General features: G+C 40.9%; 1 protein-coding gene across 4 annotated transcripts in view; it reads right to left on the reverse strand.

Annotated features, from left to right (window-relative positions):
- Positions 1–18,756, reverse strand: part of tanc2b (tetratricopeptide repeat, ankyrin repeat and coiled-coil containing 2b) — an 86,977-nt gene that overhangs the window by 51,575 nt on the left and 16,646 nt on the right. For 3 of the 4 annotated variants that reach the window (XM_087784076.1, XM_087784075.1, XM_087784074.1), the window contains exons 1-2: positions 2,211–2,538; positions 124–306 (exon numbers count right to left, since the gene is read on the reverse strand). In XM_087784076.1, the coding sequence (XP_087640202.1) occupies positions 124–306; positions 2,211–2,529 (502 nt within the window). In that variant the 5' untranslated portion in view covers positions 2,530–2,538. Of the gene's footprint in view, positions 1–123; positions 307–2,210; positions 2,539–13,602; positions 13,702–18,756 lie in introns of those variants that run through there. The other variant, XM_087784077.1, reaches the window with a different exon arrangement.

Raw genomic sequence — 18,756 nt, forward strand, 5'->3', positions numbered from 1 at the left:
ATGCCAGAACCACATTATTGTAAACTTTTTGGAGACTAGCTACACAGAGTATCAAATGACTGAGATTATCATCAAAAGTAAACGTAAACACCGAACACGAAGAACTATCATCGACACACATACCTGTTAGCTTCTTAACCGGCTGCAGTCGAACGCCGATGGTCTGGTGACTTAGCAGCGGCGATGACGGCAGCGAGCGCGACACGCCTTCCATGATCCGAATGTGCTGCATTCCCTCTGTGATCGAGAGTGGTGGCGGCACCGAGTAGTCCCCTTCAAACACGCAGTCACTGTCTATGCTGCCACCTGCAGGAAGGGAGGGGGATGAGCGTTAGTGCGGACCGAGAGAACGGAAGTTACACATGTTGTGACTGGACACCAGAGTAGACGATGACATTGATCATGAGAAAACAAAATAATACACTGGTTAAGAAATAAATGCATGCAAATGTTGATGGTAGCCTTGAGACAGGGAAGACCTCGAGGAAGTCATCGCCTGGATAGCCCCGCCCACTAGTCACTAGGCCTTGACTAAAGGGTAACCTAGGGGGGCCTGGTTGGAAGGCTTCTTCTTCAAGGTTAGAAAGTATTCCTTTTATAACCAAATTTTACCAATACTCTTCAAATGGCAACTAATGTGAAAACCTAACTTTCTTACTCGCATGTTTCAAATGTCAAAAGTCTTCCTCTCCAAGATGCAGTAAGTCTCTCATCAGGACCATGTTTTAAACGTATTACTTTATAAAGTTCTCCCCCGTCTGAAATATCAGCGAACAAGAGGTTACGAGAACAGAGTCCAATAATGGCTTCACTCCTCCAGCCAGCTGTAATCACACCCTGCTTTGTTTATACAACAACTCCCTTGGAGTTGAACACTTCCGGGATTGATGACAGGCAGTGACACACCTCAAGAGTTGACTAATCAAACCAGAGTGGGTGTGGCTAGGGTGAACGGGATTTAATCTCCAGAAAAAGTTGAGGCTTAATCACATTTTCTAATGTAAATATGTCAATGAAAAGAATGTTTTGTACAAACAGACAAATACTGTTGATACAATAAATTTAAGATGCGCTTAAAAAACATTAGTTTCCCTTTAAGCAACTGTTCTCAAGTTATTTTTACAAAAGTTATATTTGCTTGTTTTTTCTATTGCTGGTCCATCTCATTTGGATCATGGTGCCGCCGATGCCAGCGTCAGTATTGACTGAACCGATGCTGGACTGACCCAGCAGAGACACCCTGAAGGCAACACGTGCAGTTTACACTCATGTGAAACCTGACCTCTGTTACAGATGGACTAGGACTAGTCACTGCGAGAGGAACATTCAGAACCGTAGAGAAGATGGAGACCAACCAACATGCTACACTGCTCGACCTTAAACACTGTGAAGATGGGCATTTTTGAATCGAAAGAAAGGAAATAAAAGAAAAAGAGCTTAAACTTTGTAGAGTTTTCTTAGGAAACACAGGACGTTGAGTGTGGAACAGTCTAGGAACTACATCATCATCAGCAGAATGTTTTTGTTTACGAGAAACAAGAGTTTCATGATACCACAAACAAGAGGAGAAGGCGAAAAAAAACAACTGTAATTACTGAAAACATTTCCTGCCAGGAGTTTGGCGATAAACATCGAGTCATGCCTGTCGAGCATTTCCTCTTCCAATTATCACCCAGGGAGGGAAGGTTGAACCGCAGACTCCAGGTTGCGAACAGAAAGTGTTTCCTGCAGCATAGTCGAGTTCCGTCAGAAAATTTAAATGTTCGTCGTCGAAGCAGAGGAGAAGGTTTTACTAGATCATGTCCTAAGAAATTTTGGACCTCTTGCAAAGTCATTATTATTAACTTATGTTTGAACTTGTTTATGTGCTTTCTTATCATTAATATATATATATATATATAAATGTAAGGGGGAAATAAACAGTAAAGAAACTATTTAAAAAAAATCTATTTGAATCAATAACTATTTAAAACATATTTTTAATTATATATATATATATATTTTATCTTTTTCTTATTTATTTATAGGGAGAGACATATTGTTTATTATTATTATTATTAAATAATGAGCAAAACAAATCTAGTCTATGAAGAGAATATTTTAATGTTTCAAAAAACATTTAAACACACATTTAATTCAAATAAATTAAATGAAAGTGAATCGTTTTCATTAATGCAGAATGAAATGAAGAACAAAAATGCGGTGCTTACCATGGCCGATGTGGCCGAGGTGGTGGTCCAGGCTGGGTGAGCGGGGGTCCACCAGGTCCTCGCCACCTCCATCTGCAGACGAGGAGCAGAAAGACAAAGACATGGAATGACTTCGGGGGTACGGCGGGAAGGAGGTCCGGGCCAAGAGCCACGACACCTCATCGTCTCCGATGAGCCAGGTATGGGTCCTGAAGACCCCTAAAAGACTGCTCACGCAAAGACCCTCCACCCCCTTCCTCCTCAGACCCATATGCCCCCTCATGGTGGCGAAAGGGGAGCGCGCCGCCCTGCTCCACTTCCTGCGTCTCCCCATCCTCATAAAGTGCCTGTTAAAATCCTGATATGACGAGCACGGCGTCTACGGTCGGGATGAGGGTCCGTGTGTGGGATGCAGACAGTCGGCGGGCGGCTTTCGAGTGGGCGTTCCCTGGCTAGATCCACATGCAGATAATGATACGAGGGTCAATTACGCCCCGGGGAGCAGCTGGAATTATTCACACTGAATGGAGCTGAGGGGGGGGGGGTGGGGGGTGTTTGGGGGTGAGGATCACTTCATAATCTTTATCCAGAGAGACGTGGTCAATGTGTTTTTGGATTGACATCAGTTCTCCATTTTCTTTCTATGTAAACACGAGACAAACAGTTTTGTTCTTCCTGAAATTGCTGGAACAGACCATGGGACATCCTCGTCTCAACAATGAAAAGAAGAAGTTAAGAAGTGTAAGGGTTGACAAAGCTTGACATCAAATCTCCGGAACAGTCATCACTTTACACCAGACATGAGGAAAGCACAGCCTGGGGGCCACATGCGGCCCTCTGAGTGTATTTATGCGGCCCTCATGAGGTCAGAGTAAAACTATAAAAATGATCATGTATAAGTGTCTCTGATAGTTAACCATTTTATCATTGAAGTCAGTGAAGTAAGTACTTTTTCTCTACCTTTTCTTTCTTTTATTCTTACTTTTTTGGAAGATTTTTAAATGGAATGTTTTTATATTATATTTCTCAATGAAATATATTTAAAATACAATAAAAAATTTTTTAGATAATTTAGCTTCATTTTATGAGGTCATGTAATCTTTTGCCTTTGCTTTTTTTTGTAGTAATTACAAAATATATTAAATATAAAATAGTCATCTTGAAATAATATCAAATTACATCTCAAATTTTACAATTAATTTTTTTATTCTTCTTCTAAACTTTAAGTTTATCCCTTCTTTCTTTTGGAATGACGGTCCCTTACAGCAGTTGCTGTTTGTTTGTGGCCCCCCTAGTTAATCTAGTCCCCTGCCTCAACTTTACAACCAACATTTATTTCTGAGTAGTGATGTAGCTGCTTCATGAGGCCTCATGAAGCTGATGCTGTATCACGACACAGTTTGAAAGGCCACTAGATGGCAGCGTCAGTGAAAAGGATGCCATTGAATTAGTAGATCAGAGCCAAAAAAAACTATATAGCAAAGAGTGACATCTAGTGGCCTTTTAAAATTAAGACAGTGTATCATTTAACAACCGCTGCAGTATCACGAGGCCTCATCAATCCATCACTATGTCCGAGTGATCTAGTGAACACATTAGTTTAACAAAAAAATCAAGAGAAACCGCTCCAAAATTCCCACTCAAGCCATAAAATGACTCATGAAGCAATATTGCGACAATTAATTAACGGTTTGTATCAATAAAATCCATGTTTAAAGTGTCTAAATATGTGACTGTTGTGTCGTTTTATTATATGTATTTGCTGTGAATCCAGCAGAATGTTTGACCGGGGAAATGTCTGAACAGGGAGTCATCCTCAGCAGCGATCTTCTGGTTGAACTCAATTGTGTAATATTGTGGAGCAGCAGTGGTTATTGAACATAAGTAGTCTGCTGCCTACACACACACACACACACACATACAGCTTTCACGCCGGCTGCCGGTTTATTTTGAGCTTCCACATGACTAATGTCCTGAAATCAAAGCTGATCGTTTCATTTCCGAACACTGCCAGCAGCCTGTAAAGACTTGTTGTCACTCCGTCTCCTTCCCGTTTCTCCCAGCGCAAGAGAACGCTCGTCACAGACGATGAGGTTCGTCCTCGGTCCACATTTGTCAGCCCCTGACAGACTTGTGTTCTGGCCCAGCTGGCTCCAGGAACACAACGTTTTTTTGTAGTGCTCGATCCTTTTATTAAACATCAACTCTAGCATTTGTATGAAACCCATGCGTGAAGAGAGAAACTAACAATCATTCATGAATCCGGGGGACACCGAGGGATACACGTGATGCTGGTTTGAAGCATGTGCTCGTCACGCTACAAACAGTCCAGGGAGGCCCTGACCGTGTCCAGCAGTGGGCAGCAAAGAGCAGTGTGTGGGCGACACGAGTGACGCATGAGGAGCTCGGTGCGTCACTTCTTGGGCCCAGAGTAACGGAACTCAGTGGAGCTCTGGAAACGGCCGAGGTGAGAGGACGACGAAGATGATGAGGATGATGATGAAGCAGAATGAATGGATGTGATTCAAGGAGAGGAAAACTGTTCTCTTGGTTTGTAATTATTTGAACCACTTTCATCCTCGTGCCAGCATCACACGTGACCCACAGCAGGAGTGTGTTGTCTTGTTGTCCGAGATTCATGGGTGTCCAGGTGCTGCACGAGTAGAGGCTTGTTGTTATTCTCTAATCGTAGGATTTATGAGCGCTTTTCCAGAGTAAGTGAAGTTCCCCTTTTTGATCAATTTTCCCTCCCAGTGAGATCACAGATCGATCAGCCCAAATTGGGTTTCTTACGTGGGTGGCTTCTGTCTCCCTCAGTGTGGTCGAGTTCTGCCATATTCAAGTCTGTGTGAGTCCTGTTGTTGTGTGTGACTGTAGTGCTGTGTTAGTTGTACTGCTGTGAGCAAGTTGTGTTATTGCATGTGTTGCACTTCTTTGTTTGCGAGTTGTAATGTTTTACCGTTGTCTGTCTGAGTTGTGTTGTTGTCTGTGAGTTGCGTTGTTGTGTTTGAGTATACTGCTGTGTTAGTGGTACGATGGTGTGCAAGTTGTGTTATTGTGTGTGAGAGTTGTACTGCATGGTTTGCAGGTTGAATTGTTTTGGATACAAGTTGTACTGCTTTGTGTGTGAGTTGTACTACTGTGTGTGAGTTTTACAGTTGTTTGTGTTCTTGAGTTGCTCCGTTGATTGTGTGTGAGTTCTGTTGTTGTAAGTTTTATTGTTGCGCAAGTTGTATTTTTCTGTTTTTACATTTTATTGTTGCGTGTGTGAGTTTTATGGTTGCACTTGTGAGTTGTATTGTTCTGTGTGTACGTTTTATTGTTGCACGTGTAAGTTGTATTGTTGCGTGTGAGAGTTGTATTGTGTGTGTGAGTTGCACTGTTGTGAATCATGAGTGTATCATGAATGATGTGTGCCTGTGTGTGTGGATACTGTAGGTAGGTCTGAGTCCAAGTCCAAGTCTTGGATAGACGTATGTTGTATAGTGTGAACATGGGCTTTATTGGCGTGTGGGTTTGTTTTAGTGTATGTGAGCGTGTTATACTGACGTGTGCAGTATTAATAGGGGTGTTAGAAAATATAAATATGGTGATACAACGCGATATTCTTTTCCAGTATACTGAGTCAATATTCGCACACCAAAAGCATTGATGGCAGCATTCAATTTGTGCTATACATCCCTCTGGAGATCTACTTCTTGAAATTGGGTAAATTAACATTTAAATCCTGCCAGATCCCGGTGATGACTAAGGACGAGAGGATACAAAGACTCCAGCTGATTTTAGATCTGATGTTTGACATATTTTGGTTTCAAAACAAATTATGTGGTCTGTAAATTTTGCAACACCAGAGTCAAGTTCTTGATAATACCACCAATATATCCTTGTTACTACAATTATCACATTATATAGCAATATATCGTAACGTTGCACCTGTATCGTGATACGCATCATATCGCCAGATTCTTACCAATACACGGCCATATATATTAGTGTGTGTATATGTGTGTGTTGTCCTGGTGGGGGTGTGTTCTTTGTTTGCGTGTGTATGTTTGTGTTTGTACACTGTTTTTGTTTATATCGTGTCAACACAATTAAACCGTTTTATACCGTTTTCAACACACTCAATCAATGTTTGTATTTGTTCTAGCATAGTATAAGTATGGTTTTGTGTAGTAGAGGTGATGGAGCAGACCGACAACCTGTTCAACTGATAAAAATCCTCAGAGGTAGTGGTACTCTGCAGATACTTCCATCAGACGAAAGAAACAAAGCCCAAGAAAGTCTGGATCATTGAGTGAAGGAAGTTGAAAGTGTGGTTCAAATACAAATGGCCGTCCAGCGATGACGGTTCGTGTGCTATGAACCTCCTTTGTTTCCATTTTCGATATTAAGTCTCGCAGTCGCTCCGTTCTCGGTGTCATGGTGACAGGAAAAGGTTGAAGCTTTAAACACACACACACACGGTGACGGCAAACATGGAGAGCTGAATAATGAAGAAGACATGAAATATGAAGGAGAAGAGGGGATTGCTGGGTCGCAGCAGCAGGCAAAGTCACTGACACTCGACTACACGGCGAGTACCAAGTAGCTACTTGGAGAACTTTACAGCGTTGACAGCTACAACTTGTTCACGGTGGATAATACGGGCTATCGTTGTTTCTTGAAATATGAACGAACACTGGGCCTGCTGCTAAAAGCTCAAGGAACGCATACTTCAGTTCCATTCATCCAGAAGATGATACAGAATAACCAACCATTCGCCATGATGAACGCTGTCATACGTTCTGAAGAGCACTCACTACTAGTAAAACGTGTATATTTATTTTAAATAAATATATATATATATATATATATATATATATATTAAATACATTTTTATCTCTATAAGCCTCACAATCCTTCCTCTCAATTTTAATAAAAATATTATACACTCTGTTCACCAGACCTGGGCAAAATTAAAATGGCAAAATCAAAGTATGATCATGTATATATGGTTCTAATGCATTACCAAATGTATTTTGTATTCATTTACATTTTCACACTCATTGACTTTTTCCCTCCTTTCTTGTGTGTAATTTTTCGAGTATATATTAATCCCTCAAAACTTTTTTTTTAAGTTAGTTGAGGAAAATTTTTGAAAAAAACTAATATATATACAAGAATAAAATTGCATCTTATTTAGCTCAAGAAATGTCACGGCCTAATGACAAATGTCCTTTTTTGATGGATTTTCTCGTACTTCTTTTTGCTTGACGGCCCCTAACAACATTCACAGAATTTAATGTGGCCCTTGAAGAATTCTAACTGCCCACCCCTGCTCTAAACCTACAAAAAAAATATTGATTCTATGAATTATTAATAATAAAAGTAGATGGACAAGGTTTAAATTAACAGCATTTGTTTTTAACTTTCAAACTCAACAACCCCATCAGTTAAGGTGACCTGGACAGCTCCCGTGATGCTTTGCCGCCCAGACAACCAATCACATCCGACATATCAATAACTTTAGACACAGACGCAGCATTTAAATATAGTATTATAGAGACAAATCAGACGTAAGTAGAGCAGTGTGTAGAAAGGCATTACGTTTTGTGGTTATCTTGAAGTTTACCAAAAATCACTCGTTTGTAACAGCAAAGCTTTTGCATCTCCTGACCTTTGAACTACAATATAGTTAAATATATAAAGTACCGTATACCAAGAAAACAAATCCCAGCGCCCAGGGAAGGTACTCCCCGATACAGTGAGGAACCACTGTGCAGCTACACCTTCAAATCGATGGCAGAAACGAGGTTTAATGATGTTCATATTGTCCGGAGACAATGATTGGAAGTGAGTCAATCCAGAGGAACGGCTTTCGTGCTCCACACAACAGAGCTTTTACATAATGTGCCGCTGCACACTCGCATTACTCTTCCCATCACTCAGCGTGCTCGGCTAGCAAAAACCACTTCCTGCTACACACGGACACACAACGCTGAGCAGCAATAACGAAGTCCTCTCACACAAGCGTGAACTCTTGTCAGGGGGAAAAAAAAGGACGCTGCCGCTGCTGTGAGTGGACCCCTGCTGGGCTTCGGCTGCACTCTAACAACATCACTTGGTTCTACAGACCCAAATGACCGAGTGGGTTTTTTGTAGGTGAAAGTCAGGGATCTATACTGAATGTGGGTAAAGAGTGATGCCGTGTTCGCAACTGGACGTGAGAACATCTGAACCCGGTTGTAAAAAAGCTGAAACATCATCCCCGGCTTGGGTCGACACGCTCGACGTTGATCAAGAATAGACGATGACTGAATGGAAGGAGTGGGACTTGACAGGAAAGAGAGAGCGATGAGGGGGTGGATGACAATAACATCTCCAGCAGGAACCTGTGGAGAATGAAGAACAGCAGGCAGAAGGAGGGGATGAGTGTGTGGGAGAACCTGAGAGGAGGGAGGTCTGATCATGAGATTTGGTGGAGAAATGGAGGAGGAGGTGAAGAAGAGGAGGGATAAAGTGGCAAAGACTCATTAGCCTACGCAGCGCCGCTACATTAAGCCTTGGCCGCTTGAGCTCGCTCTCCTCGCCTGCCTTTTGTTCTCCCGAAATATCTGAGGGGGCGAGCATGTGCTGGAGACGGCGAGAGAGGAGGGAGAGGAAGCGCCACCGATAAGGTAAAAACGACGAGCAGGAGCTCACGCGATTGGTTGATGGGATATTCATCGTTCATTCAATTTTTAATCCAACTTCACACAAACGCAGCTCAACAATCTCATGAATGCGTCGGTTCTTTCTGGACCTCTGGTGATGGACGTACGCCACACCTTCAACTTCAGTCAGAACACACCCGCCCGGGTGGAGCCTGAAGCAATAAAAACCACATCATCCTCAAACATCAGAGACACAATCCTCAGGTTGCTTGACACCAATGCAATGTAGCATGCTAGCAAAGTTAGCCACTCTTACATTGTTAAATGCGATAAAGGCCCAGTTTTTTTTTGTGTTTTTCTTTAAAAGAAAGTGTTTTGATATTAGTTAACCGGGGAGATTTATTCTAAGAAATTACCAGCACTATTGGTCACCTCAAGAATCCATTTTCTTTACGATAAAGCCATGTTTGGATCTGCTATGTTAGCATTTCTCTGTACAAGGTTTAGATTATATTATATTAGATATGTTTTATTAATCCCTCTGGAGAAATCAAGCATATTTCTTATTTCTTGTTAGAGACAAACAGGTTGTTGTTTTACCCACATATGACTGTGGATTCAAAACCAAAACCTTTTCATACTTACCAATAACTTTGTTCAGTATAACCATACAAACTCTGCAAAGATATGATACAATATATTCAGCTCCCGATACAATTAGGTATTATATATTCAGCTGTTTTTCCACTCTCTTTTGGTTGAATTATTTGAACTGAAGCCAATATGTCTAAATCAGCTTTAAAAACTGCTGGAGTCGACTGGATCCTCTCGTCCTCAGTCATCGCTTGCAATCTAGTTGCAGGGAGTTTGATGCAGCATGGAAATGAATAAAATGCTGTATACTATGATTTGAAAAAACAATATATATATATATATATATATATATATATATATCGTCGGGATTCTTCAACACCACAAAAAACGCTCCACAAGAATAGGATTCGAAGACACCGACGCTGGAGGCTCACTTTGACTATATAAAAGCCCCAAAACATAAATTATTAGGAATCAAAATAAATAAATAAAACAATTAAAAATGAAATAAATAAAAAATATATATAGTTCTGATAAATATAGATACAGTTACGTGAACCACCGTAGATATATTACGGGTGTATCCATTTTTTTTCCTCACACCTCTACATTGGATCCGAGAATTACTCTGCCTGGGACCATGTGGTGTGACAGTTGGTTTCGCACCTTCGCCCCGGTTTCCTCGATGACGAAGACCTACGTCGCCAGCGTGCGATTGCTTGTAATTTCTCAGACGCCGGAATAATCATGGAGACAAGATTATTAGCTAGCCAAGCCTAAAGAAGAAATACTGCTCCAGATATCAGGTTATATATCAGAACATGTCTGAAGGCTGAGCAGAGAATCCAACACTAATAATGTATCGGCTAAAACACTTTCAAAAACATCTATCGTTCACCATCAAGATATGGCCAAATGGCAGGATGTGGTCTGCAACAGAAAGAGAATTTCAAAGTATGAAACAAAACGCAATGTCATCTCTCACAGACATCTATGGTAACAACAGCAGCATCTGCAGATAGTCCAGGTCATGACGTATGAGGAAGTATATGTATAATGGGTGAGGGGAGCAGGGGACCACAGGCTGAAGTTAGGTAATACCAGGATCAAAACAAAGGGGTCGACCAATTGTTATCAGTGTAAATGAAGTGTACTTTTTTAAAAAACTAGAGTAAGATAACAATACAGAGATGCAACAACTATTAATTTTAGGGTTTAGTTAAAAAAAGCGACTTTACTTAAACATCTTGTAGTTGAATTAAATGTCACTTCTACGGGTCCATCCATCCTATAAAGGCAGTAACCAAGAATCTAAAATAACATTTGTCCAGTGCAGTGTCGGCATGTTTAGGTGTGGCATGAGGCTGTCAGCAAAGAGAGACCACCACCTGTGTCAAGGTGACACCATCACAAACACCCCCCCCCAGCACAGCCCGTCCTGGATATTCCAACAACGACGACGACACCAAACACTTGCTCTGTCAAACTCCCAGGTAAACGACCTGGCATTTCCCCACTTCCTCCTCACCTTGGTCAGTGGAGCGACCGGTCAAATTCCTGCAGCTCGGCGAGTCCGAATCCGAACAAGAGGAGGAGGAGGAGGCGGCGGCGCGAGAGGAATGCGAAGGCAGGAGAAGGGTGACGATGGAGACAAAAGATAGAGGGAGGACGGAGGAAGAGAAGTGTCCAGACAGGCGGAGAGCTCTGCTCGATGTGAGCAGCAAGGTGTCAGGACGCATACACTCAACATGCCGCGCATGAACACACACACACACACACACACACACACACACTCGTAAACACTGGCAGACCACTCTCTACTCCTCCTCCTGCTCACTCTTCTGCCAGCTGGAGAGAATTCCTGAAAAACCTTCGTCATAATGACCAACATTCTGTTTCCAGTCATTCAACAAGAGTCGGGATTCTTCAACACCACAAAAAAAAACGCTCCACAAGAATAGGTTTCTAAGACGCCGACGCCGGAGGCTCACTTTGACGCGACGACTTCAACTCTTACGTGAACATTAACCAAAGTTTACCCGCTACGATTCAGGGCGACAAACACTGAAGTTATGAGAGATGTTTGTTGAATGGAAGGTCATGATCAACGCACAAGATGTTGAATGATATGAGAATTATTAACACATTGTGAACATTAGAACTATTTTAGTTTAAAAGTCAAGTACAAAAAAAAGATAGTTCTTGATTGAGAGTCTACATTTGTTACAAGTTTTTAAGGACATCAACAACCCTGTCCTTAACCATTCAAGAAACCTACAAAAAAATATATTTATATCCAACATCTAAAGCATTAACGATAACAACTTCACCAAATCTGTTTATATAAAGGTCAAATATTGATACAAATTACTCTTGAGGATTTATGCATCAACGGTTTTAAAACGTTCCACTGAAGCGACTATAGTCTTCCTAATGCAAAGATGTTCTGCCCTCTGCTGGTACAAGTAGCAACTACAACTACTTCTCAAGTCATTTTGTTCTCAGGTGAGTGGAATGACAGCAATAATGTAAGAAATAGTAACAATAAGATCAGGAATCATCAGGGTTACTTGTATTCGTTGAGCGAAAACGCTTCAATGATGAACCAAAGACCTCCACCATTCATGTTTCTCTCCCTCTGCTGCACCAGTGGGACAGGAAGGAAGTGAACACTCGGAGGGACAATCTGTCGCGGCCGTGGACGTCGGCCATCGTGATCTGCTGCTCCACCTGCTCGCGCCAACATCTCGCTCCATCTGAGGTGGAGCCGCCCTGATTATCATTTCGATTCTGTCGCAGCGTTTCAGAACGTTCCCCTGAGATTCTTCCGCTCCCAGAGTGCGAATGATTCAATATATATGCAAATTAGTGACGCATCATTTCCTGTCCTCAACTCTCTTCACTTCCATCACGACCCCCTAGATAAATCTACGGATCCCGAGCATATCAAATGTAACGGAAGGTTAACAGGAGGAATTTCCTTTTTTTAAAGCAGCTCTGGGTAGTTTTGGGTACTTTAGTAGTTTTTGTACTAAAATAACTTGTGATGACACATCAACTTAAAACTAGTTGAATGACTCATATACCGTGACTTGAGGTGTTTTGTGTGATTTTTATTTTCACTGTAAAAGTTCTTGAGGATGGTGTGAACATGCTACATATCGCGCTGGTTGAGCTCAAAAGTAGCTCTTTAGACTCAAATTTGTTCACCAAAGAATGTAAAATATCCACTTAACATTATTACTTTAAAGGGTGACAACGATAAGTAAAAGGTAGAACTAAAGATCTTGAAAGTACATTTTAGGTTTGGATATAAACTCCCTGCTAGCTCTGATTCCTTTGCTGCGATTTGTGTCAGACAAAAATGTTTCGCCGCATACCAAATAAGATGAGGTTTTATCTCGACTGTGGAAGATGAGCCCACGATTACAACGCTGTTGTTCTTGTTTGTTTCATGACTGTGACTGACAGGACGGGAAACAAACACAGTTTGTGTGCGCCTTCTTAAAAAAAACATGTATATTTTTCAGGGGTGTGAGAAATTATCAATACACGACAAAGAATATTGCAATATTCTTTGTCAAGACACTACTAATATTCAACAGCACTGTATCAATTTATCATATTTGAGTTTTATCATAATCATTTTATGGTATATGATATAATTTAGCGTGTATAACATAATTGTATTTATTTTTTCATTTACAATTAACACGCAACTATTCACAGCGTTTCTCTTATTTTGTATTGAAATTCAACTTTTTGCCGCTAGGTGGCAGCCATAAATACGTCCTCTGCAGCTAGAGCAACAGTGAAATCCAGCAAGATCCCAGGAATGACTAAGGACGAGAGGATACAGTTGACTCTAGTCGGTGTTGGTTGGACACGTTTCGTTTTCGAAACAAATGAAATCAGTAACGACTTTGTCAAGAGTAATTTCTGTAAATTCTGCATAATAGTCAAGCACCCGACAATACTACAAATATATATAATTTTGTTTCTACAGTATTGCAAAATATCATATTGTCGCCCCTTTAACGTAATATGTATCATCAGATTCTTGCCAATATACACCCATAATATCTACTTTTGTTCCACTGGAAGTACATTTTACTTCCACACTATCGAACGTAGAAATAAATTGAAGTATCAACGCAGTCAGTTGTAATGATGTCAGAACTCACCGCTTCCCCGACTCTTGCGATTGTTCTTCCCCCCCGAGAGGAGCATCTTCAAACTGTTCCTGAACATGGCGACACCAGGTTCCACTCGATCAGCAAAATCTGAGGAGAGAATCACATTTGGAATATTACAACTGTACCATTCCTGCACTTAATACTTACACCTGAACTACAAGTTAGACAAAAGCAATCACAGGTCAATTTACAGTTTCTGGCTGTTCACTTACTCGTGTTATTGTTGTGTCGTGATATTAATAAAGAGCAGACCTTCAGTCAAGAGCTGTTCAGAGACACCGAAGTCTTTTTCTTTAGCGTAGCAAGAATAAAAGCTTTAAGGGCTCAAGTGAGAGAATAAGCTTGTGCAGACACCGAGATCTACGGGAGGTTTTCAAAAGTTAAGTCTATTTTTGCTTGAATTGGTTCCTTTGTGTAGTTCTGTGACCTCGCAGCAGAACAGTCACAGGTTTAAATCCTGCTCGAATCATTATACGTTCAATCAAATGTGTTGTAAAATGAACAGATCCATCATTTTCAAAAATCATGTGATGGATCTGTTCATTTTGTAACACAGATCCATCACATGATTTTTTTTGGGCAAAGGCATCATTAGTTCCCGGACAAAGCGAACTGCAGCCTCATAAGCTTGGACACTGAAGCATGGTTGAGGTTATGTTTGTGATGAGAGGGTTTCTCAGGTGGAAGACATAATGAGTCAGAGGTTTGACTCACAAACAAACATTAATGACAGCTGAACGACGAGGGAAAAAAAAGAGACAGAAAATGTTACTTCTTTTTCTGCATGAAAAGTATTACCATGAATATATAAAATACAATTATGAAACTTAAATGCAATATATGTAATTGTAATAAAGTAATACATCTCAATGATTAGAACAATGGCAAAAAATAGTGGATAAACACTTGGATTATCTTAAACCATTTTACTGTCAGGACTGCACTGTGAAATTAAAGCTTATCTTGGATTTTTTATTTATGCCAATTTTCCACTTAATTAACTGAAGGACGGGATGAAGTGCGAGAGAAAAAGCGAGCGGACTACAAACACCTAAAACCCTGATGTGCCAGGCCTGCCAAAGGTTTGATTCCTCTAACTCCTCGTCTCCCCTCTCTGGAAGCTCTTATCTCTGCAGTAAAAACCCGGCCAGCAGATGTTCTCCATTAGGTTACAGTGACTCAGCAAAGAACAGCTCCGGCTCAGCCTCCACTTAGAAAGACAAACAAAGATAGAGAGAAAGAGGAGTTCTGATCCTCGATCGGAAGAACAATATCGGGAGGTTCAACAGGTTATGTCCATAACGCATTGCAACAATTGCAACTGAATATGATAAACTAACCATAACCGTCTCTAACTTGGCCACGCCCACGTCTGACAAATACGGTGAGCACTTTTTCCCCCTTCGGGACCATTTGGGTTAATAACAAAAGGATCAAGTCTATCTGGAGCATTGACCTCAGAGTTTGGATACCCCACAGAAACGATCATTGATGCGATGATGATGTCTACTACGGTTTTGTATCCCAAAAAAAACAGCTCAACCTCTTGTCAGAGGTTTGGCACAAGGGTCGCAGTCGCGGCGGCAAATAATTCCACATTTCATTACGGTTCTCTGCTCTCATTAATGCGGATCAGCCACAATAAATATGGATGTTCTTGACCTCATTTCCCAAGCCTGGCGGTGTCACGCCGGCACCCCAACGTGTTCCTTCTAAATTAAAAATGAGTTACCGCGTCAATCATGGAACACTTTACATAATCCCCCTTAATATCTCCCCTCCTCTAAAGGTGTGCACCGGTACTTTAAACTGGCAGAGTTGAGTCAAACAGTCAGACAGTTCAGATATAAGAGCACAGTTGATTCTATTGAACTGTATTACAGGGGTCCCCGTCCCCCCAGGTGACCTGCAGACACCAAAGGAGTAGCCAATGGGCCCGTTGAAATGTTTTTTTTCATACAATAACCATCTTATTAGGTTTCATTTTGTTTTTTCTTGCTGAACCATTAGTTATTATATAAAAATCAATGAATGTTATTGGTGTATAAGTGGAATATCATTTATCATCCATACTAATATTTATTACATGACTTCAAAAGTGTTATTATTAGACCCCAAAAGGTGTTTTAATTTTTACAATAACTTTCTCTTAACCTAACAAGATGCAAAATATGTTAATGAAATAAATACTACATTTAAAAATATTGTTTATGCATCACATTGCTCTTTATTTTTGCTATAATTGTGTACCAAACCTTAACCCTAGACAGGGTCAAGGTGACCCGAATGTGTTTGTGGTGTCCCTTGTGTTCACCTTGACCAGGAGTCAACAAAATGGATACCAAATACACCTCGTCTTCGGGCCTTCGGGTCACTTTGACCCTGGGATAACACAAGGGGTAAACATATTTACTTCAGCATCTTTAATTTATTTGACGTTAAATATCTGACATTCAGGGGAAAATAAGTTTTCAAGTTGCATTTCAAACTAAATTCGACCCTCAAATGTGACCTTGCCTCAAACATATTTAAGATAAGATAATATTTGTATGTTCTCCCCGTGTTGCGTGGGATTCTTCTGGAACTCCGCCTTCCTCCCACATTAAAAAAAAAACATACAGAGGTTGACTGGTATCTTGGGGAAATTGTTCGTCTGTATGAGTGTGTGTATGAATGGCTGTATTTCTTGTGTGTTAACACACCAGTGTCCTGTCCAGGGTGTCCCCCGCTCTTTGCCCAAAGAAACTGGGATAGGCTCCAGCCCCCCACAAGCCCCATAAGGGATTAAGCAGCACTGACAATGAATGATTGAATGCATTATATAATCTTATAAATTCCCAGAGGGAGGAAATTTGAGTTGTCACAGCAGCAAGTTACACAGAAGGAACATTAATATTATACATACAGTACATATTAGATTAAACATACAGTACAATAATAATAACAAAACAATTATAATAATAATCAACCGTTCTAACGTGACATTTATTAATGATAATACACTAAGATTCTTTGTAAATGTACACACAGGAAGCACTAATCCACACTGTAACCATGGTTATTAATCATTGTTTCGACAGAGATGACTGCATCCTCAACTGCCCCCAATGTGAGCACAACAGGAGTCTTGAATTTATAAGAATCTGTCTTCTCGACCGAGCACAGCAGGTGAGACTGAAATAGATCACTGAAAGCCCAGGAGAGAAGCAGGAGACATCTCGAGTGTTTGGAGCTAATCAATGGTTGAGATCCAGGAGGACACACTGAGTAGGTGCACAGAAACCAGCCCCGGCTGCAGAGCCGTTTGATCCCAGAAACAGACTTTGTTTTCCCACTCCGGGTGACCTTCTGTACCCAACTTTGAGAAGAAAAGCCAAGAAGCGTGGTCTGGCTGATAGTGTTGGTAAGCTGCTCATCTCTGACTCCTCCACTTTCACCAGCTCCGGGATTGTTTTGTTTATCTTTTAATGTTTGTTTTCTCAGATTAGCCACGGAGACTCTGAGAAAGGATTAAAGCCGTTCCTAAAACAAGCCTTCATTTAAACAACAAACATTGACATAGACTAATGGTCAATTTATTTTAGGACACTAAATCTCCAGTAACTAATAGTGTATTGCCAAAAGGCATTGGGGGATACAGCGTTTAACTATTATTCTACAGGTGATTATTTAACAAATCTGGCTTTAGAAACGTGGATCGCGTGGAGCTAATATCAAGATCATGACCATATCGTCACTACTATTCCCCGGACTACATAGCAGCTCTTGTCAGCACCGGGCGGACATAATTAAGGGCAGGAAACGCAGTGACCTGGAACTTTCACAAGAAGAAGAAAATCTCAAAACGTGTCTTCTGATCGTATAGACGGGTTTCTCCAACTTAAATGGCTTAAAAAACGAGTCTGAATGTCGAGCTGTCACGTCGCCGATCCCGAGTTGTGGGTCGCTGCCTTCGCTCTCCTCGTTCTCAGACCTTTATTAAATGTGAGGACAGAATGTTTCTTTAGGTTTATTAAAAAATACATAAGCCACTAATTCAGTCCACCTTTTCAATTTCCTCCACAGATTACTGCCACGGTCGCCAGACAACACAAAGACACTTTGGTAGGACGGCAGCAATTTCTCGTCTGAATTTTCTGCTCTAATAAAGTCCCAAATTGACTTTGAAATATCTTCAGTGCGTCCGATTCCCTAAACCCCTGACTTTGATGAGTGCACGATGGCAAGAAAAGATGCGTGGACGTCTAGCAAAACATCAAACCACACTGTAAGGTAAGGATCATAGAAGTTACATCTTCTTCTCACACCTGGTTCAAGCAGTAGCCTGAATGGTTGCAGTACATCAGGAACGTGTGTTGGTTGTTCTATGGCTTTGCAGAAGCTGACCGTTATGTGCCACATAAAGGAGTAATTGAAGACTGGATACGTCTTGAAGACCTCGAGTTAATTCTGCCATTTCCATTGTTTCTATTGTTCTTGTTTATCCAAACCAATTCACGGTTGAAATAGACTTTTCTTGGTTCATATTGATTTCAAATTATCTCCCTTGATTTGTGGTCACTAGATATAACTGATATCCTTCAGTGCCCAATTCAAGGTATTGCTAATGGCACAGCTTATTGTATTGCTTTATGTTTTTAAGAGGTTTACTTTGGTAAAAAGATGTTTCAAGGTGACTCCTCATTACCAGGTTTAATAATTACTCTTCATTTCCCAGGTTTTTTTTTTTTTATCTCAGCCAAGATTTATTTGCATCTTAATTTCCCCTCTGAAAAGAGGTCCGGGCTCAGCGACAGACATAGTGGCTAATGAGAAGTCTCCCCTGGGAAAAGTCATCCTAGGTAATTCTATGAGCCGGTCTGCGTGGTTTCCTCTCGGCTGAGCTTTAATTTGAAGGCCAGCGGTAACATGAGATGAATCCCATCTGAATTGCATCCTGGTCCCTGTGATCAGAAACTTTGTTGATTGTAAATTAGATCAGTGCTTAATGGAGGGTTGTGGCATTTTCTAGTCTAAGGGCAGCTGAGATGATGAGACACACAAACAAAACAATTATAATCCCTTAATTATTAATTGTTTCAACACAGAAATACATCCAAGTGAGGTTTGAACAGATTCCACGATGTTTGATCCTGAACTAAA

Source organism: Callionymus lyra, chromosome 2 (assembly GCF_982586985.1).
Source record: "Callionymus lyra chromosome 2, fCalLyr1.hap1.1, whole genome shotgun sequence".
NCBI classification, from domain to species: Eukaryota; Metazoa; Chordata; class Actinopteri; order Syngnathiformes; family Callionymidae; genus Callionymus; species Callionymus lyra.